At 41.3% G+C, this 23,649-nt stretch overlaps 1 protein-coding gene across 1 annotated transcript in view; it reads left to right on the plus strand.

The window, feature by feature from the left end:
• The first annotated feature begins 4,664 nt into the window (after positions 1-4,664).
• INPP5F (inositol polyphosphate-5-phosphatase F) overlaps positions 4,665-23,649 on the plus strand; it is a 54,522-nt gene continuing 35,537 nt past the window's right edge. Inside the window, exons 1-2 of the mRNA XM_063307240.1 lie at positions 4,665-4,810; positions 14,104-14,184. Coding sequence (XP_063163310.1) covers positions 4,714-4,810; positions 14,104-14,184 — 178 coding nt within the window. The 5' untranslated portion in view covers positions 4,665-4,713. The remainder of the gene's footprint in view (positions 4,811-14,103; positions 14,185-23,649) is intronic.

A 23,649-nucleotide genomic window follows, 5' to 3' on the forward strand; every position in this document is an offset into this window, starting at 1 on the left:
TGTCACAAGAGAATCAAATGTTGCAGCTGAGTCATTCTGGAATCTTATCAGAGTTAGCATACATTTATTTCCAGGTTCCTACATAACCTATTTGCAGATATTCATCAAATGCACCATGTGTCTGCAAAGACAGCCTGGCTTGCATATGATCATTGAACTGACTGCTAACATTGCCTGAAGCTTGCTGAGCTTTTGGGAATGCCTGCAACTTATTAACAGCTCCTGAATCTTGATTCCTCATTTAAGCAGTATTTTTTTTTCCAGTCTCTTTCTACTGAGAAATTAGAGAACGTAAATAACTATTAACCTTTTAAAAATAATCAAATGATAGATACTAATTTTATTATACATTCCAAATTATAAGATCCTTCTCTTTAAATGTCCAGGTGTACTTCCCAGCACTTGGAAATATTACATCTGTCTACATAAACAACATGGAGCAGTTTTTGACATGGAATCGCAACTCATATTAGTTGGGTGTTATTTTTAGCAAAAGTGGGAAAGCCTACAATAGCTGTCATAATCATATCTATTTTTGGCTGGGGACAAATTCATGTTTGCATCAGGCAATTTCATCATATTCTAAACAGGTAACAGAAGTTATAAATGTGATGGTCCTGTTCTGATTCCCTATATAAGAAGCTTATTTCCTTCATAAATAGTTTTTAAAAAGAGAAAAAAAATTGAATAGTGGTTGTGCTCTGTATGGAACCTTTCAGGAAAGGCTATGAACACTGCCATAATTCATTAAGGAACACTTATCACCAATTATAGAAAAGTGGAATTACAAAAGTTGACAGTTGTGTGGGCACATACTTCAGATTAATCCAGTTGAATTCACTGGGGATTAGTTCTGAATATAGAAGGATAGGATGGGGAACACATAATTTTTGGGTTATACTGAATTAAAACTTAGAAAGAGTGCTTTGGTAATTTAGTCTTTTTAAGTGAAAACAGTAAGGAAACACTGAAAAGTCAAGCTGGTCCATTAAATACACCAACTTTGGTTTAGTTAGTTGTATAATTAAGAGAAAGATTAGGAAGCATTATAGGTTGGGAATGGCTGATGATATGAAGTTTCTATTTTTGCCTGGAAGAATGTGGAATTGCCTAACTCTGCATGTTGAAAACAAGAGACGCTGTATGTTGAAAACCTCAGCCAAGTATAAGCAAACTTCTTGAAGTAAAGCATTTGAGAAATAGCTGGAATGGAGAAGTGTCTCGAGAAGCCCTGATTATAAATAGAAATGGCCAAGGTGCCCTCAGAGATGGAAAACAATAAGGTACATCTGGTTTATTTCTTAATGTATTACCTTTACTCTTCAGCTCTTAGAATTTCAGACTGCTCTTGTGTTTATGCTCTTAAAATTTATCTTTTTATTTGTTTGCCCTGATCTTTGGACTTCTAGTTCTTCAACCCCAGCTGTGTTTATTAATCATGTTCTTACTTTTACCTGCTGTTTGTGAGACTGTTAGTTTTGAACTTGCAGACTGTTGTACATTGATCTGATCCCAGCCTTTGATAATTGCAATTAAGATTGAAGAACTGTTTATACTACTTGTACATATTTTTACTATTATCTTCCTATACCTCCTCTTTCTCTGCTTTCTGTGTTGTCACTTGCAAATTATTTTTTTTATGTTTTATTAAAAGTTTTATTAAAGTACTAAAAAGAGTATTATTAATGCTAATAGTGCCATTGTAATAACAATTAAAATACATATCTAACTAGGTGAACCTTCACTTAATTTTCATTATTCAACAAAGGACCCATATACAACACAAGATTGAGGACTGAAGAGGAAATGAATGACAAACAATTTTGCTATGTTACTTGTGTTAGATCAGTCCACATGAGTCATGATGGCCGGGAGCTGTTGTTGTAGTTGCTGAGAGGACCAAGTATTCAAGGACAACACTGTGCAAAATACCAAAGAAATAAGATGGTGGTGTATAAAGGAAACATCCAATGGGAATGTGTGTTTGAATAAATAAACATTACGTGCATGTGTGTGTGAATAAATTAAAATTACTTATATGAATATGCATAGATTTGTGCTGAACATTTGGTTTTAGTTTCTAGGGACAATGTTTCCAGTGGGATACAATTCCTCAAGAGTTCTCTGAGAATAAGCATCATTTTTTTTTCAGGCAACAGACAGAGATTTTAATCTTCGGATCTCTCTTTTATCCAGCTGAAACAAAATGTCCTTTACCCGTTTTGTTCTCTGAGAAGAGAAAGATGGATTAACGAGATTATTTCCAATAAGGAAGGTATGACTTAGAATGAAAGTAAATGGAGTTGGGAGGGCAGAGAAAGAGATCTTATCAAATGATTAAAAGAAATAGAAAAATAAAGAAAAAGCTCAATTTTTCACAAATAAGTATGTTGCTGAGATGGATCCATTTCACTATTTATTGCAACAAATTCATAATGTTCATCGGCCTTACAAAGATATGAGGTGTTCTGCAGGTACATAAACTGATAAACATGGAGAATCCAAGTTTATAGGCAGTGTTAGACTATGGTAAAAGAAAAAAGTTTTCAGGGAAAGGCGGAACTGCGTTTTAGGCCCTATGAGAGTATAAACTCTAACCATGGCCATTTAGCTCATATATAGCAAAATTTGTGTTTTGTATAGTTTATATTTGAAAAAGGGCACTTGGCAATTTTGCTTTTAGTTGGCAAAAGTTGGTTTGGGGTAAGGAAAGGAGTCATCAAAATACTGATGATATCCAGTCTCTACATTGCTATCCTGAGTTGGAGATACTATAGACATCCTGATCCAGTGTCTGGAGTCTGTCAGTCTAGACTGGGAGAAACAAGCTCAGGCTAAATTCTAGCAAGATGCTGCTGCTGTATGTCTATAAACATCAGGGGCCACAGTTATCATTGATCTGGGAGCGTTTGTTGACAGAGTTGTGCTTCCCTGCAAGGAGTTGGTCCAGCTTAGGAGTTTTTTGGACATGTGATCTTGGTAGATCAGCAAACAGAAGCCATGACTAGGGAGATATTGCCTTGCTCTAGCTGGTGTACCAGTTGCAACCCTAACTCAATCATGACACCCTGGCAATAGCAACTCATGCTTCTATCACCTTGCAATTGGATTAGTGCAAAAAACATAGTATGTGTTAATTATTTTAAAATCCAATTAAAACTCAGCAAAATCAGAACAAAAGAAAAAACAGCTGTAGGTTGGTTCTGAATAAACTCAAGGGAGGTGAGCCTTGCATGCCATCTCAACTTGGAATTTGGAGTCCTTGGTGCTCTCTGAGCTTGGTTGTTTGCTTGCAGATCTTTCATTACCCAACTAGGTAACTTCATCAGTGAGTGTGGGGTTTGCTCTCTGTTTATATACAGTAGCTTGCCCTGTCAGTTTTGGTGGGGGTGGAGTTTTCTCCTTGGTAGTTCCCTGATTGGACTATTGTTTTGTGTTTGATTGTTTGTCTGGTGTTAACCGTTGCTTATCTGGGTGTAGGCTGCTGGAAAGTGTGTGTTCTGGTCTTTTTGCTTCCTTAGCTTTTTTATTGCCTCTTTTGAATGGTGTGTAAATGTGGTTTATCTCTATGTGTCTATTGATGGTTAATTTGTCTGAATGCCAAGCTTCCAGGAATTTCCTAGTGTTTTTTGATTTGGCTTGGTCTGGGATGCTCACAGTTTCCCAGTTGAAACTATGGCTGAGTCTGTCCATGTGTTGTGAGATTAAGGAGTTCTCATCCTGTCTTCTGACTGTTAATTGATGTTCATGAATGCACTCTGCCAGTCTTCTGCCTGTCTGTCTGTCCTACATGGTGGCTGTTACAGTCCCTACACTGTATGTTGTAGATGACTCCTGTTTTTTCTTCTTGGGCTACTGGGTCTTTTAGTTTACTGAAGATGTTTTGGAGGGCTTTAATTGGTTTGTGTGCTACAGTGATGTCCTGTGGTTGTAATAGTTTGTAATACAAACCCACTGCAGCAACCCAGAACACCAGAAAAAGGAAACAGACTGCCTTTACATCTTCCAACAAAATGGATACCCACACAACTTTATCCAAAACTGTCTGACCCCTCAACCACTACAGCACAACCAACACAAGCTATGCAAAAGGTAACACTACCAGACACCAAAAACATCTCAGAAACAACCAACGGACTATTTATGCCACCCATGTAAAAATGAGCGGGACTTCGATTGCACGGTGCTGGCCTCTGTCTTGACTTTTTTGACCCCTGCCCCCCGCTCAACGTACCTACCTCACGGGGTTGTTGTTCTGCAGAAAAAAACGAGAGCTCTATATAACCTGCCTTGAGTTCCTAAAAGGGAGACGGATATTAACCTAAGCCCCTAACCAATCAACCAAAACACGTAAATATATTGATTTATCTCTGCCACCGCCACCCCTGTTAGCATGAGGCTGTCCGCCAAGTAAGGCAGTGCTTTCTCTTTAAAGAAAAGGGAGGGAGAAGGGAAGCCTATGGTCACGTGTCCGCCGGTATGCGCGCGCCGGAACCCGTCGGGCCGGAGCAGAACCAACAAGAGCAGCGGCGGTGAAGGATGTTGTGTGTGTTTCTGCGGTTCTTCCCAGAATAGCTGCGGTTTAGAGGGTTGGGTCGCGGCTGCGGAGGGCAGGTCCGGTTGCTGCGTGTTCGGCAGCGGCTGGCTGAGCGCGGTGGCGCTCTCTCCGTACCAGTGCTTGCTGACTGCCTTCCTTTCGCTCGCCCGCCCGCCATGGAGCTTTTCCAAGCCAAGGATCACTACATTTTGCAGCAAGGGGACCGGGCGCTCTGGTGTAGCCGCACCGACGGCAGCCTGCAGCTCCGTCCCGGTGAGTTAGTCCGGAGCCGGTGGCTGGAAAGGGGCGGGCGCGGCGGCGGCAGTAGCAGCAGCAGCAGCCCGTGGGGAGCGGGAGCAGAACTCTTCCGAGGTAAACCTGGCGTCGCCGGGGCTTTGTCGGCTCCGGGAGAGACAGCGAGTTCGGAGTCGGGGCGGCTGGAAGGAGGAAGTGCACCTGCTGAGGAGTACGCAGGCTGCTGAAGGGAAATGTGGCTCTCGGGCCACCCGAGTAAGGAGAGAGGGCTATCGATCCGCTGGGCGAAGGACTGCAGGTTGACTCACCTGTAGGTGTCCTGTGTTGTCTGAAGGGGGAGGATGAGGCTGGTGATAAGTGCCGAGCAGCAGATATTTAGAGGAGGGGGCAAGGCCTCTTCGCTTTCCCTGAGGTGGAGAAATGAGAACATGTGGGATGTTTGGAGGAGGCCATGATCAGTCCCGAAGTGATCTTTAGATCCCTGAGGTATTTTACAGAGCAAACAAGTAAGGGGCCTTGTGATACACTGGATCTTATGGAGCCTATCCTTTCCTAATACCTTCTCCCAGGATGATAATGTTGGACCATCCTTGCCTGCCTTTTTCTGGCGTGAACTGTGGAACTCCTGTGCAATATCTCTGGGCTTGCTATGCTTGACTATTAGAAATGCAGGGGTTCTGTGGTTTACGGTGGAGATACCAAATGCCTATTCAAAATACTGTTATCTGGATTTATTTTCTTCCTTTATTTTAGTATTTGAACTGTTGTAACAGGTTATTTCTGCAACAGTAATAAAGTTGCAGAGACAGGGTTTAATGGGTGTAATGTTAAATCAAATTGTGAGTTGAGTGAGCACATAATTGGTTGTATATATGTGTAAGAGATTCTATATGCTGTTTGGAAGAGAGATCTAGAGCCTCTGTTTATAGCAGAGATAAAGAGCTACCTACCTGTCCTTGAGTTGGTAGAATGCTATACCAGCATAGAATTAATTCCCATTGCTAATTCTTACTTTGCATCTATTGTCTCTCCTTCTTCTTTTTACTGCCATATGGTAGTGTCCTGCTTTTGCAACTCTAGAGTGTCCTAAGCAGTATGAAAAGTGAAATCCTCTGGCTTTGCTGGCTGCTTTCTTGACAGCAGCTGATTGGAATCCATCTGTCAATCAAAACAGTAATGTGGAACTGTGATGGGGCTTAGGAGTGAGTTTTGAAAGATGGCTGATCCACCTCTTCTGCCTTCCTACGGGCGTCAAAGCAGGAGAGAAACCTGGGGGAGATGCACAATAAAGTAGAAGAGCCAGTTCTCTCAAAATCCATTAGGTATTTTCTATGATGACCAACTCTCCAGCTTTACAGTGGTGCTACCTGGCATTTGCATGGCTGGGGTTTTGAAAGGACCAGCCCTCTTCATTTGCTTCCCACCTTCACCAGCTGCTGATCAGTTATTTGCAGGCTGTGTGGGATGCCTGCTGAGTTTTTTTTTTTTAAATTGCCTAATGCAGAATATAAGACGGATTTTTAAACAGCTGTCTTTCCTACTTTACCACACAGCTCCCCCAGCCTGATGATCAGCTGTTGTTTCCCTCTGCTATTCTTTTAAAATGCACTAAATTCACACTTATAACAAACCTGCTGAACAGCTGATCAGGCTGGGGGACTTGCACTGTAAAGTGAGAGAGGGTGCCTCACTTTACTCTGTACCTCCCCCAGGGTTTTGATCAGCTCTTCTGCACAACAAATTTGTGGTTTTCCATTGGTAAGCTGACAGGGCCACCAACAGAATAGTTAGTTACTCTTTGCAGTCACAGGGTGGAGAGTAAAATTATTAAACATGTTTGATGAGGTTCATAAACATATGTTTAGCAACTTTATGGTGATTTAGTAGATTAATGGCAAGGTTCTTTGCAGAACCAGCAGGGTAGAGGTAGGGCCCTGGAAAATGAAGTGACCACATAGTTAATTATTCTACTTTATGGAAGGAAGGGTTGAGGAAGTTGGTTGGAGAAGCTGGATGAAGAAAGTGGGTGCTTGACACTGAATAGTAAATGGGAAGATAATGTCTTAAGCTAGGTCTGGAATGGATTGTTTTGTTTTTTTTAGGTTTTTTTTAAAGGTTCTCACCATACAAGCATGCAGTTCATTGTGGTTGTTTTTAAATCTTTCATCTCTGTAATAGTTCAGATGGGCAAGACCTGTGCAGTCTCATGATTTGAAGAAATGTCAATAATGGATTGCTGATATGACCTACAAAGAGCTCTTGATGGGTGCTTTGTTGCTGCTGTTTTTTTTTCTGACATTGTTGCAAGTTGGTTTCTGAACACTTTAGGAAGGATCATAGCTCATTATCATTATCTGTGATAGGAGACTTGACTAGGCAGTGAATTCCTGCTGGTTGGGCAGAGTCATGAGTAAGAGTGAAACCCAGATTGAAATGACAATATGCTTGTTCTTTTATTATCCTTTTCTGAAGGTTTTTTTTGCTTCGATGATAGTCTGTTCACATTTTTGGTTCATTTTTGGGTTTAGAATTTGTGCTAATGAAGTAACAAGAATGAAAGCTAAAATGGTTGTTTTTGTTTGCTATACTGGCTTGGCATAGTTGATTGATTTTCAGACTGTTTTTGTAAGCATTCTAACAATGATGGCCAAGTTTGCCATTCCTATCATTCATCCCCAACAATGTTAAGTTGAAGTACTTGGAGTTTGTATTTTTTCTAGAATGGGAGAACAGGTTTGTCTAATTATGTTTGCGAATATAGTAAGAATGCCTAGTACGTAATATAGCTTACTCCTGTACTTTGAGCCAAGTACAAATACCTTAGTCAACTTCAAACATATATGTCAGAAGAGCAACTTGTAGAAATTGCTCATAAGGAATTCGAAAATAGTATTCTGAACTTAGAGGGTAATCCATTTTTATCATCTGCATTTCAAAGTAGTGAATATTAGGCAGCCAGTTTTCTTCTTCCTTAAAGAGTCTTGTCCCTGTTGTACCTTTTGTGGACCTGCCTCAACAGAATTAAAGATCAGCAAAGGACTCAGCTCATCCTGTCCTCATTAGTATAATGGTAGAATACTGGTTTGATGATACAGCTGTTAGAAGGATTCATGATTGGGTGGGTGACCACAGCTACGGAGTTCTCAAAGGGCTCTGCATTAGCTTGGACACTGAGCAGAGTATTACAGGGCTCCTTCCGGGGTTCTTTGTGGTTCAACATTTGTATCAATGACCCGGATGAAGAATTGAGGGAATGATTATCAGATCTGCAGATGACACAAAACTTGGAAAAGTAGCTTCTAACCAGAAGGGTTCTCTTTAGAAGGGAAAGAGGAGATCTTAAAAAAATCTAGAGTAGCTTGAACCGTGAGCTGAAATGAACAGAATGAAATTTAACTGTGAGAAATGTAAAGCTCTGCGTCTGCAGGAAAAAATGAAAGGCACTAGGAAGGGGGAGATTTGGCTTGACAGTAGTACATGTAAAAGAATATCTGGGTGTTCTGGTTGATTGTAAGATGAACAGGAGCAAATGGTGTGATGCACTGGCTAAAAAGCTAGCTGCTGCTTTGGGATATACTAACAGATATATAGAATCCAAATCACAAGAAGTAATTGTCTACTCTGCCTTGCTTTGTTCAGGCCACGCTTAGAAAACTGTTCAGCTCTGGGCCCTGCAGTCTAAAAAGACTGACAAATTGTAGCAAAATCAAATAAGGACTACCAAGATGATAAGGGAACTCGAAATCAAGGACTATGAGGAATGGCTCAAAACTGGGAATATTTAGTCTACTAAATAGAAACTGAGGTGAGATATGATAGCAGTCCTCAGATATTGTGATGACTGGAACACTTGTGCATTCATTTAATTACGACTCATAAGCTTCTGCTTATAAATCTATTTTAATGAAGCGTAGCGTTCAGTACAGAGAAAAAGTTGCAGATGGAATTTCCCACACGTTTCTACATTTTAAAATCACAGTAACTTCAATTTCCCCTGCACTGCCCCCTTAGGTATGTGCCCCCTCCTTCTCGTGCCAACAGATGGCTGTAATGGTTCTTCGCACATGACCTTGGTGAGAAGAGCAGCTAGCCCAAACAAGATGATTCACACTCCAACCATGTTCCCCCTCCCTGCTGGTCTACTCGCAGGTTGACACGGGTTGCTGCAAGATGGATGCGAGTTCGATAAGATGTTCTGGGAACATTTGATCGGGGAGCATGACAGAGATCTAAAATGTTGTCATATACAGGAAAACTTATTTTGTGTTGCCCTAGAGGGTAGACCAGCATTAATTGGTTGAAACTATGGGGAAGCCGATTCAGATTAAATACGAATTTCCTGACCATAAGCAGAATAGCTTGCCTCATAAAATAGTATTGTAATGGTGTGTGGGAAAGACCTTGGGAGACAGGGTGAAGGGAATGGTTAGATAAGAGAGGGCATAACCCACAGCTGGATAATCAGTGGAGCAAAAGGCTCAGAAGGGACCCTCCCTAGTTTCTTGGGTTGTAAAGGAGATGGCGGGAAATTTGTACTTTCAGACTTGCAAGATTCTGTTAATGTAGCTTTGCAATAAAGTAGAATTAGCTTACTGTATCTGTTTGTGTTTCCTATCTGGTTTACCTGGTAAGGCTGACAAGTATGTTGCCCTTCTCTGAAGATCTTCAAAGAGAGGGTGGATAGTCATTGTAAGTCATTGTAAATGGCATTTCAGACCATTATAAGGTCTGAAATGCCTTATAATAATATTAATTTATTAAATTTATGTGCCCTCTGACTCCCAGTGACTCTAGGCTATTTTAAAAATAGTTAAAACAAATAATACAGAAATACAAAAGAAAGAAACAAGATGGCAAAGAAAACAAACCTGGATGGGAACAAGGGAAAGGAAAAAGGGGGCATCAATTGTCCTTGCCAAATGGCTGGGTGAAGAGCCATGTTTTCAGGCCCCTTCAAAATAGCAGTAGGGTGGGGGCCATTTGAATCTTGGGAGGAACCTCATTCCAGAAGGCACTGCTACAGAGAAGGCTTGCTTCCGGGGTCCCAAAAGGTTGTTGGAACCCAGTGTGTGCCAACCTTGCCAGATTGAACTGGCCAGGCAGATACTATGGGAGACAGGTGGCCCCTCAAGTAACCAGGCCCTATGCCATCTAGGGCTTTATAGGTAGTGACCAGCACCTTGAATTGCACCCAAAAGCAGACTGGTAACCAGTGCAGCCTGCAAAGCAGAGGTGTCACATGGGTATACCTTTTGCTGTCTGCACCATTGCATTCTGGACCAGCTGAAGCTTCTGGGTGGTCTTCAAGGGCAGCCCCATGTACAGCACTTTGTGGTAGTCAAGCTGTGAGGTGACCAGGACATGAGTGACCCCCGATCGGGGGCCCCCCGATCTAGGAAAGAGTGCAACTGGTGCAAAGGTCTTCCTGGCCATAGTTGCTATCTGCTCATCAAGCAGGAGCTGTGAGCCCAAGAATATCCCCAAATTGCACAGCACCCTTGAATGGGGGAGTGCCACCCCATCCAAGGTCAGAGTTGGAATATTCCCAGATCTGGGGGGTCCAAACATCCACAGCCACTCAGTCTTGGTAGGATTGAGTTGGAGACGGTTCATCTCCATCCAAAACCTGCACAGCCTCCCACCTTTGGGGCAGAACCTTGACACCCTCATTTGCCTGGCCTGGAGTTGAAAGATATAATTAGGTATCATCAGTGTACTGATGGTACAAAACCCCAAACTGGCAGTTTCATATAGATGTTGAAAAAAAAGGGAGAGAGAATAGAACCCTGCAGCACCCTACAAATGAGAGGCCCAGGGGAAGTCTCTCCCCACCAACCAACACCGACTGAAACCGGCCCTGGAGAAAGGAAGAGAACCACCATAATATGGTGTCCCCAATCCCAGCCCACAGAGCCAGCTTGGAAGGATATGATGGTTGACAGTATTGAAAACTGCCAAGAGATCAAGGAGCACAAGGATGGATGCACCACCATCTTGGCTCTGCCATAGGTCATCAAGAAGCACAACCAAAGCTGTCTCAGTCATCTAGGGTTCTCATCAGCCACAAAGTGGACACCTTCTCAACAACCTTCCCCAGAAAGGGAAGGTTGGAGACTGGTCGATAGTTATTGAAGACTGTTGGGTCCAATGATGGCCTCTTGAAGAGGGGATGCACCACCACTTTTTTCAAGGCTGGGGGTGCATCATCTTCTCCATCAAAGAGGCCAACACTACACCATGGACCCAACTGCAGGTGACCTTCCTGGCTGCTTTTACAACCCAGGAAGGACCTGGATCCAGTAAACAGGTGGCCGAGCTGACAATACAGAGAGTTCTGTTCACTTCCTCAGGAGTTACCAGCTCAAACTCATCCCAGATCATAGCACCAGATTACCCCAGGCACCTCAGCCTTTCCTAACCAGTCAGAGTCCAAGGCATTGCGAACCTCAGTGACTTTTTCTGCCAGATAGCCAGAATAATCTAAAAAATGGCTCAGATGTTCTGGGGGGCCCTCCCTACCCAGTAGGGACTGGGTCATCCTAAACAGGGCTGCTGGATGGCTATCAGTAGACACAATAGAAGCAGAGAAATACTGACGTTTTGCTGCCCTCATGAGGTAATCCCTAATATGGCTCTTTTGTTTAGTCAGACTTGCTTTGAGTCTTCTTCCAATGGCACTCCAGGCATCTCTTCTGGCACTTCATCTCCCAGAGCTGCTCAATAAACCAAGATGCACTCTGGGATTGGTGCACAGGGAGAGGCCACATAGGAGTGATACAATCCAAGGTGCCAGTCACCTGCCCATTCCTGGCAGCGACTTTATCAGATCCTACAACAAGTAAGACTAGATGATCTCTGGGAATACTTTCCAGCTCTAGGATTCCACAATCTATCTGACTGTGATGTATTGTAAGACAGCAATTTCTTGTCTTATTATGTATCCCATTCATGATACTGACATACTAACATACGATCTTTGAGAAATCTGGGAGAACTAGCGAAGTCCCAGGAGGAGAGCAAATGTCCCTCTTTTAAAAGGGGGAAAAGGAAGACCCAGATAATTATACACCAGTCAGTCTGACAGTGCTATCTGGGAAGATTCTAGAGCAGATCATAAAGCGATTGATTGAAAACACCTTGAAAACATTCTGATAATTACTAGAAGTCAGCAGGGTTTTGTCAATAACAATTTTTGACAAACGAATTTCTTACTTTCTGATAAGGCAATTTCCTTAATCCACTGTGAGAATAATAGACGTAATTGATCTTGACTTTAGCAAAGCATTTGATAATGCGTCATATGACATTCTAATTAGCAACTATTTAAATATGGACTGCATGGTATGAGAATTAAGAGGATACATAACTGAGCTGAAAATTGTGCTCAGAGAAAGGTCCTTTTAAACTGCAGTGAAGTACTGAGATGCCACAGGGTTTAGTTTGATGTCCCCCTATTAATATTTTTTATTAATAGCTCCAGAGAGGAAGGGAACGTGTATCTGATTTTCAAGTTACACAAAATTGGTTCTGATAGATAATACCTTGGAAAACAGAAATAAAATTTAAAATATTCTTGAGAAGTTAGAGAAATGGGCTTAAACAATAAAATTAACAGAGGCAATGCAGAGTTCCTCACTTAGGAAACAACAATGCATTAGAAAGGGTTGGGGAATACTTTCATTAATAGTACTTGTGAAAAAAAATTGGAATAGGTACAAACTGAATATGAGTCAGCAGTGTAATGTGGCTACAAAAAAGTCAGATGCAGTTTTAGGCTTTTTTAACAAAAGCATGGTTTCCAATTCACAGGAAGTAAAAGCTCCATTTTATTCTACTTTGGACAGACCCTATCATGAGTACTGTGTTCAGTTGGGGGGATCATACTTGATCAAGAATTTGGAGAACTTGAAACAAGTTTAGAAAAAGGCAGTGAGGATGATCAGGGAACTAGTAACTAAGTCTTAGCGAATGAAATGGAAGGATCTGGGAATATTTAGCTTTGAGACAGATGAGTGAAGGGGTGATATGATAGCGCTCCTCAGTTATCTGAATAAAATGGAATAATGGATTTAAGTTATAGGAAGGCAGATTTCAGTTATATATTAGGAAAAAACCTTAATAGCAGTAGGTAAGAGTTTGACAGTAGAGCCAATTATCCAGAGAGGCAGTGAGCTCCCTGTCACTGGATGTGTGCAAGTGGAGGTTAGACAGTTTTATAGCTATCTGCCTGTGATGTTGTAATCTGGATTCTTGAAGTGGGCAGGATGTTAGATTTGATGGTGTCTTCCATCTCTGTAATTCAGTAATTCTCAAGATCTGCTTGTGCAAGCAGGTAATAACTAGTTCAGTTAGACTTGATTTTATTTAGATTCTCTGTGCTTGAAGTGTTGCTTTCCTTGTTATTTCCCCAGAATTCCTTTTTTCCAATAAAGTGCTTTTTTATTTCTAGGGGTTAGGCTTCAATTGTTTTAAAGAATATCTAATTATAGCTAGAAAAAGTATATTAATAAAGATTAGGGGAAGCTTTGCATATATAGTACTGAATCATCATGTATTGAATTCCTTGGAGTAACCTGAAGTAGGAATTCAAAACTCAGAACCACCCATTTACATGTTTTCTGCTAGCAACACTAAACAAGTTAGTTGGTGAGAATAGGAAATAAAAATATTGGCAGAACTTTTACAGACAAACTAAGACTTGTTGGTTCTCCAAGTATCCTATTTTGTTCAATATTATGTGGAATATTATGTGGAAATGGCTGAGTTCCATTTTCTTTATTCTGAAGTATCTATGCCCAGCTAGTTAACATTGCTATTATTTATACAACTTTCTTCATAACTGAATTAGGAAAGAATGAATATATTTTCCTATTACGAAATTATATTTCATACAATTTATACACCTTTCTTCATAACTGAATTAGGAAAGAATGAATATATTTTCCTATTATGAAATGGGACTTCCCAAGGAGTTAATCATACTTTAATTAAGAACCACCATCTTGTTGGTAAATGGACAAGGAAGCCTTTGAATTGGTCTTCCAAAGGCCTTGGCTGTGGAAAACAAATTCAACTTTATTGTTAATTTCAGTCGGGGTATTAGATCAAGAATTATATAATGTTCTCTTCTTAAAGGAAATTGTTTTTAACTAAATGGAGCAAAGTATATCTAGCATGTTTACATGAACTTGGCTAATAGAAACCTAACTTTCTAGATAAATAATAAAATAAATGTTTATTCAAGTTATACGAATAAGACATATTTTAAGTTTTATCTTTATGTGTCTAACTCATTTCCGCTTCGTCTACAGCTACTGATCTTCTTTTGGCTTGGAATCCAGTTTGTCTGGGTTTGATCGAGGGACTTATTGGCAAAATTCAGCTTCATACAGGTACAAACAATTAAATATTTGTGTAGCCTGAAGGAATAGTTAAAATAACGCTCAGTTTGTTATGCCTATTGGGGTAGGAACCTCCACTCTCAAGTTACCTGTGACTGACAAAATATATCTGATCTTTGCCAATGCTTCTGTCAAAGTAATGTGTCACTTCATGTTGTTGAATTAATAAAGAATTGAAAAATAGATGGCTGTTGCTATATCATTGTTCCTCAGTATATGATGAATTGTGTTTTCATGACTTGATCAAAAGATGATGGGAAAGAAAAATATATACATATAAATAGACATTCATGAATATACTATGAAAGGTTGAAATGGCTTAAGTTCAGCCATTAGTAGTATATGTTTATATTATGTATTAGTAATATGTGGCTATAAAATATTAATGAGAATTCTTGTAGCTATAAACTTAGTTTGGGGTTATAAATAAAGGTGCTGAATAGAAAACTGCAGGGGAAACATGGAAATATCAATATTATATGAAAAGGCAGCTTTTTGGAGAGCAGGTTACTAATACGGCTCTGCAAAGCATTTAAAAGAGATGCCTTACAAAACATGTTCTTGTGAGTATATACCTTTCATCAGAGCTTTATAACTTTGGAGGGTGTTCCTGGCTTTCTGTGTGTTTATATACACGTGCTTTGCTGGTTATCACAGCAGGAAGTATCTGTGTACGCACATGCATGCAGAGGTACTTCAGGAACAAGTTTTGAAATTGTGGCATGATACTCCAAAGGATACAATCGCTTTCATGCTCTGAAGAAAGGTGCTTCAATTGTGCTAACGTGCTTTGTGAATCACTTCTTTCCAAATGGTTTGCATAATCCTAATTACTACCATTTCTTAAAGATTTCCTTCTCTTCAGTTGTTTCACGTGCTTCATGTTATTGTAAAAGCTAGACAAATTCTTCTCCACTAATGAAATAGTATTTGTTGTACTGCTGAAAAAGAGAGAATAGTATACACACCTTAAATATTTCAGAAGTGAGGTCAGCCTACTTTAGATTCTCTTGGCTTGTCCTCTGGCTTTCTTTAGTTCATTTTTAAATAATACTTTGGCAAGCAATATCTCTTGTGAATTGGTCTGTCATGATTATTACAGATTCAAGTTAATTACAGTAAAAAATAGGTCTACACATTTTATATTCATTTATGCACTGAAAGGCTTGTTCCAGTATCTTGAAAGAAAGATGGGTGTGAGAAATTACCATATATTTGTTACACTATATTGCTCAAAGATGAGTTTCTTTTAGCGTCAGAAACTAGTGCTAGATTTCATTCTAGAATCATAATATCTATGGATAGATTTTATAGTTTGTATTTTTATGTCCACAAAAATACTGGTATTGATGCTATGGAGAAATAGGTATAAATGAAACCTGAATTTTGTTGTCTCGTGTGTAACATTCTACAAAGGTATGCTCTTGTGAACATGCTTTCATTAATAACTGGCTGCTGTACCTTAGATGCTTTATCCTGTTAGTAAACAACAAGGAAAGTGTAAGGATAGTGGATTGTACCTAGAAGAAGTAATATATGAATGGAATACATTTTTTTTTCCTTTTGTGTGTGTGTGAGAGAGAGAGAGAGAGAGAGAGAGAGGGGCAACCTCTCTCTTCCCCAATGTTTTCTGCTGCTGCATCCTGCAAAAATCTGATGGGAATATATCTCTTTCTTAGGGATAATAGTGCCTGTTGAGCTTCTAGAAGATGCAACAGGAAGGTACTATTGACAATTTTTGTAAATCTATGTAGAGGCGGTCTCCTTCTCTGTGGCCTTATGCTGAGCAAGCTGTATTTTGTTAACATTTCCTCTCACAGTTGTGGGATGAAAATCTATCCCACTGTTGTTTCTTCAAGCTCTTTCTGAAAAAACTAAGGTTAGTGTTACTTCCTTTCGAATTTTAGAAGAAGCAAAGAATTGCTGCTGGTATTTTTTTAGAAGCCCTAGTTCACAGGAGAAAAATAGATTAAAGGAGGAGAAGCAACTTTATTTTTTAGATGAGTATGCTTTATTGTATAACTGGGATGCAGTAAAGAAGTTCATTGAATCCCCAGGTTATCCTGCCAATGAAAAAGCAGGACTGTGGTTGAGAGATAGCATTGGGTATTTTGCAAAGTAACAGTGTTGTTACATTGGTTTGTGGGCAAGTATATGAGAACCCTACAGAGTAGTCCAAAAATATTTCTTGATGTGTTGAAAATTTGTTAGGGAAATGTAATTGAGACTTTGAAGCTCATTGTAGCAGCAGAAATGCAATTTAGTATAGTTGTATATACAGGTAGTCCTCGACTTACGATGGCAGTTGGGACCAGAAATTCCATTGCTAAGTGAAGTGGTCGTAAAGTGCAACCACATTACTTAGTGACGGCAATCCCTGCAGTCCCAGTTGCCATTGTTAACTGAATCCCATGGTTGTTAGGTGAGGCAACTTCAGCTTCCCACAACCAAAGTCAGTGGGGAAGCCAGCAAGACTTTGCAAGTCCCAGGACTGCAGGTAGGTAAGTGGCTGCTGCCAAGTGGGGGAGGGAGCAAAGGGGGGTGCAGGGGAGGGTACGAGGGAGGGTCGGGGAGGGTCCTAACAGTCAGGAACCACCCTGAGACGAAGGATGTCTCTAGTGTTTTATTACTGCTACGGTAGACAGAAAATCCTAACAAACTGAAGAAGCGTGAGAAAACTCATACAGATAAACCCCCAAAGTCAAGGCGGGTCTGATCTGTGTCTCTTTGAATGACTGTTCAACTCCTCCCTACTACGCATGCGTTTTCCCCCCTGGATAGGGGCCCCCTCCTGGTCACCATCAGTGCTCATGACAGGGTCCATGAGACGCACGGGTTGGGGAAGGTGTGCGAAGGTCCATGGGAGTTGCCGTGTGGGTTGGGGAGGGTGCGTGAGAGTCACTAGAATAAAGCCGTTTACCATTTTATTTCTTAATAATGCTTGGGTTATGTGTGGCCTATATGCGTTGTTGCAAATATAAATTATGCTTGAAGCTTGTTGTTTAATGCAACACGCAAGCTTCCTATTAACTTTTACTTCAAAAGAGGTTTGTCAGAAAAATAATCAGTACATTTTTATTACAGCTGTGTTTTTGTTGCAGACAGATGTGTTTTAGTCTCACAAATTACAGTTCTTTACGGTATAGCAGCCTTAGAACTCTATTCCCCCCTGCCATACTCCCAGTCTCATAGACATTTCAGTAAGCTGGCAAATGGGATAATGGAATTCTATAGTTTGCCAAACTGGTATTTCTTGAACAGTTGTAGTGTATAGCATATCTTCAACTTTTCTACACTATAACTTTAAATCAGTAATGTTCCAATTATGTAACTGCTTTCTACATTTTAATTGCTTTCCTAGCCATTTAGATAAACTGAAGAATATTACTCACATCTATGATACTTCCTTGCATATTGAATGGAAACAAATTTTCCAGTAGAGGAAAACATTAAAATTGACAGAGCCACATTTCAGTAAATGTGGTAGGGAAATTAGTAAATAATTGGGCAATTGGATTATTTGTGGCATCAGATGTTCCACAAGTTGTGCAGAATTAGATGATGGTGTTCTGGTCTACATCACTGCAAGCTGAAGAGTCATATTACTTCTTTTCATAAAAAGCTACATTAATTCAGAAAACTAGTATTTCAGGCACAGAGGCTGAGTATAGCCTGTCTGAGACAGTAACTGTGTTGTATATTAATGATGTCTTCCAGAATTGCGCTTGATCCCTGTTGTCTAAATGAACGTGTCCGTGTAGTTTGCTTGGCAACAGTATAGAAGTAGTGTATTATTGCTGTCTTCTGGGATGTTTTTTTCTATTTCTCAGGTTAGCCTATAGCACTAGTATTTCTTTGTGATCTCCCATCCAAATACAATACAGGACTGAACCTACTTAGATTTTTTTTTTTGAGCCATCTATGTCCTACCAGCCACTGAGAAAAATCAGGAGGTGTCTGGTAGAAAAGGAGCTACCAGACTCCTGATTTTATGCCGCTGTAAATGAACACTGCTCCCTTCCTACAACATGTAGTGTGACTGCCTGTATATAAGGAATTTCTTTATGGGGAAATTATTACTTCTAGTTTCCCTCTGCATTCTGAAGTAGAATGGACTGAAAACCTAGAATGTAATTCCATGTAAAACATAAAATGGTTTTTGCTTTACACAATATTATTGGAGAAAATATAAACCAGGAAGAAATTGTGCAGAGTCTTCATTCTTACACATATGATTAAAGGAAATAATATGCTATTTCTTGTCTTCCAAAGATCTGTAGATGCAAGTGGTGACAGTTGAAAGTCCTTATCTAGATTTGTCTGTGATCTATGAAGTAAATTTCTAATATCCATGAACCCCTCCCCCCACAATGCATAGAATATTTATCTGCTACACACATTGGAATTTGGATGAAGGCAAAATTCCCTTCAGTACAAAAATGTTGGGATTAAGCTCAGCATTGGAGGAACACAGCTGTTGGCTGATACTTTGCTTCCATTAATTGATTCCTGGCTTTCCATGACTTAAATGTAGCATCAGATGAAGATTTTATAAGCAAATTCAGTATGAGATAACTAAGTTAACAAGAATACTATATCACCATTCTCTATGGAAAGCAGGCTACTTGGTATTGTTTTCATGAGGAGTAAAATTGGAAAAAAATGCTTTATTTCTTTGCATTGTGGAACTCTGATAATTTTGTCCTGAGCTCTAAAATTTCGGTACTTTGCTTAATTCACTGATTACAAACACAACCTTGACTAAATGAAAAGCCTGAGGGTGGACTGGGAGGTAGAGTAAACATTCTTTTCAGAACATTTTCTCTATTAAAGGTTTTCATATTTGTATTAGTTATTATTATATCTGTAAATATTCTGCATTCTTTTGCAACAATAACTAGACCTCTTTGAATGTTGCTGAAACTATTGACCTTGCTGGAATCTGTTTGTCTTCTATTTCTTTTTGGAAAGCAACAATTGAATAGGATTAGGATCTGTTTTAGAATATCGTTATTCTATGGTTAGATTCAAATGCAAATCTGTCACATTAAAAACAACTTTGTATATTACTGAGCTTAATTATCTATTAAAAGAAAGTATCACTTGTTTCCTTTCTTACCTGATTTTGTAATTTTTACATGGTTTAAAAATAGTTCCTCAGAAGCTCAGTTTTATTAATTTTTGCATATTTTTGGGTTTAACTGTTTTGCTGAAAAAGCATGTAATGTATTCAACTGAAAGGAAGAATAAGACTATTTTCTCAAATTATTTACCTTTAAATTCAGATAGTAATCAGATACCCCGTGAGTACAGAGTATTACTGTGTACTACTGAAACCTGGCTGGGCCTGGAAGGAGGAGTGGCTTTGTCGGAGATGTGCCTCGGATTTGGGTGTGGCACCAGCCGAGATGCCAGGGCAGGGGAGGAGGGGTGGCAGTTACCCTCAGAGAGTCTCTAGTGGCCTTCAGGGGCCCTGCTCCACAAGTAGCTGGTTGTGAGACCCTATTTTTCAAGTAGGGTGCCCGAGAGCAGTTGGGAGTGTTGCTGTTGTACCAGCCTCCCTGCTGTGTAGCAACCTCTCTGCCTGAGCTGCTGGAGGCTGTCTCGGGGTTGGTGGTGGAGTTCCCCAGGCTTATGGATCTGGGGGACTTCAACCTGCCATCCCTGGGGCGGGCCTCGCAGTCCAGGAGTTCATGGCCACAATGGCGGGCATGGGCCTGACTCAGATTATTCGGGACCTGACTCGAGATAGTGACCTCACTCCAGACTTGGTTTTCTTGTCAGAGCAGTGGCAATGTAATCTGAGGGGAGAGTTACATCTTTCCCCTTTGTCATGATCAGATCACGCCCTGGTGACCCTGAGATTCTCATATGCCACCACCCTCCGCAGGGAGGCAGGATCTATTCGATCGGTCCGCCCCCAGCGACTGATGGACCCAGTTTCAGAGGGAGCTGGGGGTTATACCTGAGGACCTGCTGCATGGTCTGGTGGAGTCCCTGGCTGCAGCCTGGAATAGGAGGCAGCCGGGGCCCTGGATAGGATCGCGCCTGTGCGGCCTCTCTTGCCTCATTCAACCCAACACTCCCCTTGGTTTATGGAGGAATTGAGGGTCTAGAGCGCTGCTGGAGGAAGACAAAGACTGAACCCGACCGAACACAAGCTAGAGCCGCAATTAAGGCCTACCTTGTGGCAGTAAGAACAGCGAAACGTCAGTATTTCTTCGCTCTTATTGCATCCGCAGAATGCCACCCAGCAGCCCTGTTTAGGATCACACGATCCCTGTTAGGGAAAGGGGTCCCGGAAAATCATCTACAGGGCCGTGCTGAGGAGTTTTCGGAGCATCTGCAGGATAAAATCGTTCAGATTCGCTCTCAGTTGGACTCCAAGCTTGAAACAGGGTCTGGGGAGATGCCTAGGGAACGTACTTACCCAGTTATCTGGAAACAGTTTGATCCTGTTGGACCTGACGAAGTGGACAAGATCCTCCGGACTGTAAATGCCACCACCTGTCAATTAGATCCATGCCCCTCCTGGCTGGTGAAGACAGCTCAGGAGGTGATGTGTGGTTGGGTCCAGTTGATGGTAAATACATCCTTGTGGGAGGGGGTGTTTCCGACGGCCTTTAAGGAGGCGCTGGTGCGCCCCCTCCTCAAGAAACCATCACTGGATCCTACCATGCTGGATAATTTTCGTCCAGCCTCCCACCTCCCTTTTATGGGGAAGATGGTTGAGAAGCTGGTGGCACTGCAGCTCCAGGGGATCCTGGAGAAAGTGGATTATCTAAACCCCTTTCAGTCAGGTTTCAGGCCTGGATATGGGACAGAAACAGCATTGGTCGCACTTATGGATGATCTCTGGCGGGAGCAGGATGGAGGCAGTGCATCCATCCTTGCTCTCGACCTCTTAGCGGCTTTTGATACCATCGACCATGGTATCCTGTTGGGGGTGGGCGGCGTACTGTTGTGCTGGTTCACCTCCTTCCTCCAGGGCCAGTCCCAGTCCCAGTCCCAGTTCGTGTTAATAGGGGAGGAGAGATCGGCCCCGCGGTCCTTCCTTTGTGGGGGGCTGCAGGGATCGGTACTCTCCCCTCTCCTTTTTTTACATCTACATGAAACCGCTGGGCGAGATCATCCGTCTCCATGGGATGAGGTATCATCAATATGCTGATGATACTCAACTATACATTTCCATCCTGGGGAAAGTAGATGATGCTCTGACTGCCCTTTCCAGGTGCCTGGGGGCTGTTGGGGTCTGGGTGGGGAACAACAGGCTTCGGCTGAACCCTAGTAAGACAGAGTGGCTCTGGGTTAACGGCCCCTTGCCATCTTTGGTTCTGGATTGGGTTACACTGCCCCAAACAGACCCGGTGTGTAACTTGGGGGTCCTCTTGGACTCACGACTCCTGCTCGAAGAGCAGGTGGCAGTCGTGGCCAGGAGGGCCTTTGCGCAACTTCATGTTGTGCGCCAGTTATGCCCCTTCCTGGAGCAAGAGGCCCTTCGAACAGTCACTCACGCCCTGGTCATCTCCCATGTAGACTACTGTAATGTGCTCTACATGGGGCTACCCTTGAAGAGTATCTGGAAGTTACAGCTGGTCCAAAACGCAGCTGTGCGGGCAGTTTTTGGTGCCTCAAGATCAGCACACATTATTCCCTTGCTCCGCGAGCTGCATTGGGTGCCAGTTTGCTTCTGGGTCCAATTCAAGTTGTTGGTTATTACCTTTAAAGCCCTACATGGCATGGATCCAGGTTACCTAAAGGACTGTCTTATCCCCGTTACATCAACCCGTCCCACCCGGTCATGCAGAAAGGGCATGCTACGGACCCTGTCTGCAAGAGGATTCCATCTGGCGGGGTCCAGGAGGTAGGCCTTGTTCGTAGCAGCTTCCGCCCTTTGGAACATCCTTCCCCCGGAAGTGAGGTTGGCCTCCTCTCTTCTGGACTTCAGGAAATGGCTGAAGACCTGGTTTTGTCACCATGCCTGGAGTGGGGAGAGGAAGAGCCACTCTTGAGGCTGGTTGGTTCCCTAGTCCTGCCAGGACTGGTTCCGGTCCCCTTTGAGTGGAATTAGATCTGCCATCACTTGGATTTTATTATATTGTATATGTATATTTATTGATACTATTCTGATTTTATTGTATTTTATATTGCTTTATTGTGAAGCGCCCAGGGTCCCCCGAGTGGGGGAGATGGGTGGTAATAAAAATATGACAAATAAATAAATAAATACAGTAATGGAGGCAGACACATATTTTTGAATAAATAAATATGGTAAATTTATAATGAATAAATAATAGTCTGTGTACTACTGTATTCTAAATCCGGTTGAACAAATTACTTCTCAAAACATGCTCATAGCTGTGTTTTCCCCTTCATTTCTGGAATGTTTGAATCACAAACATGAATTCCCTTTAGTGGTGTGATGGGAGCATGAAATTGCATTGTGCAGCTCTCCTTCATTCCCCCAACTCAAATTTCTGATTTGCATAGAAAAGTTTGTGTAGGACTAGCTGGAATATTCTCAGCAACCAAGCTGGGATCATAGCTTGGAGGCAGTTCAGTAGAAGGGGCTGCACTGTGGTGGGATACAAAGAATATTTAGTTGGAACATTAGAGATAAAAAGGGTTTTCATTTTCTTTTTTGGCAGCATAATTGTTTTCTAGATGCTGCAGATAAAATACAAAAACCAATTGTCAACACTGTCATTGAATTGTGTATATAAACAATGGCAGCATTAGTAGCAGCTTCCTTCCTCTTGCTGGTATGGAGGCTCCTGCCATTGAAAGGCAGGCATGTACTCTGGCTGTTGGTCAAAACAAGAGAAATATCCACTGTGTTCAGAGGTGGGTGGAGCCATACTTATTTTTGCTTGTTCCTTCTTTCCAGCAAACTTATGAAAAGCACTTAACTGTAACCTAATATCACTTTATCAAATATGAGGGTATAGATATTGACTCTAAAATCAAACAGTTTTTTCATTCATTTACCTCCCCCCTTTTAATGCCATTTGGCTAATGAATAATTATTTAAACTCTAAAGGTTTTGTATTTTTTTGTATCAGTTGATCGATCCTGATAAAGTTCTTACACAATTATGGAATTTTTATTTGTTTTTCACTGAATTATTGTAGACTTAACACTAAAATATACCTTACATAATATATTCTAGTCTAAGACCTTAATGAAGTATTTTACTTTTCTTCCGTAATGGCTTATAAAAATAAAGTCTTATTCAAGCTGGCCTCAACACCTGGTGACTCATAAACTTGTCCAAGAAGTTTTCTTGGCAAAAATACAGATATGGTTTGCCACTGCCTTCTTCTAGGATCTTGTTCAATTTTTCAGTCTAGCTTAGCTTTCTCTCTGCTGATTTCCTATCCAAGTATTAATACTACCCAATCTTTCTTACAGTACCTTTCAAAGCCAGATAAAATCCTCCAGGTGCTGTCACTTGTT

This window comes from Candoia aspera, chromosome 6 (assembly GCF_035149785.1).
Source record: "Candoia aspera isolate rCanAsp1 chromosome 6, rCanAsp1.hap2, whole genome shotgun sequence".
NCBI classification, from domain to species: domain Eukaryota; kingdom Metazoa; phylum Chordata; class Lepidosauria; order Squamata; family Boidae; genus Candoia; species Candoia aspera.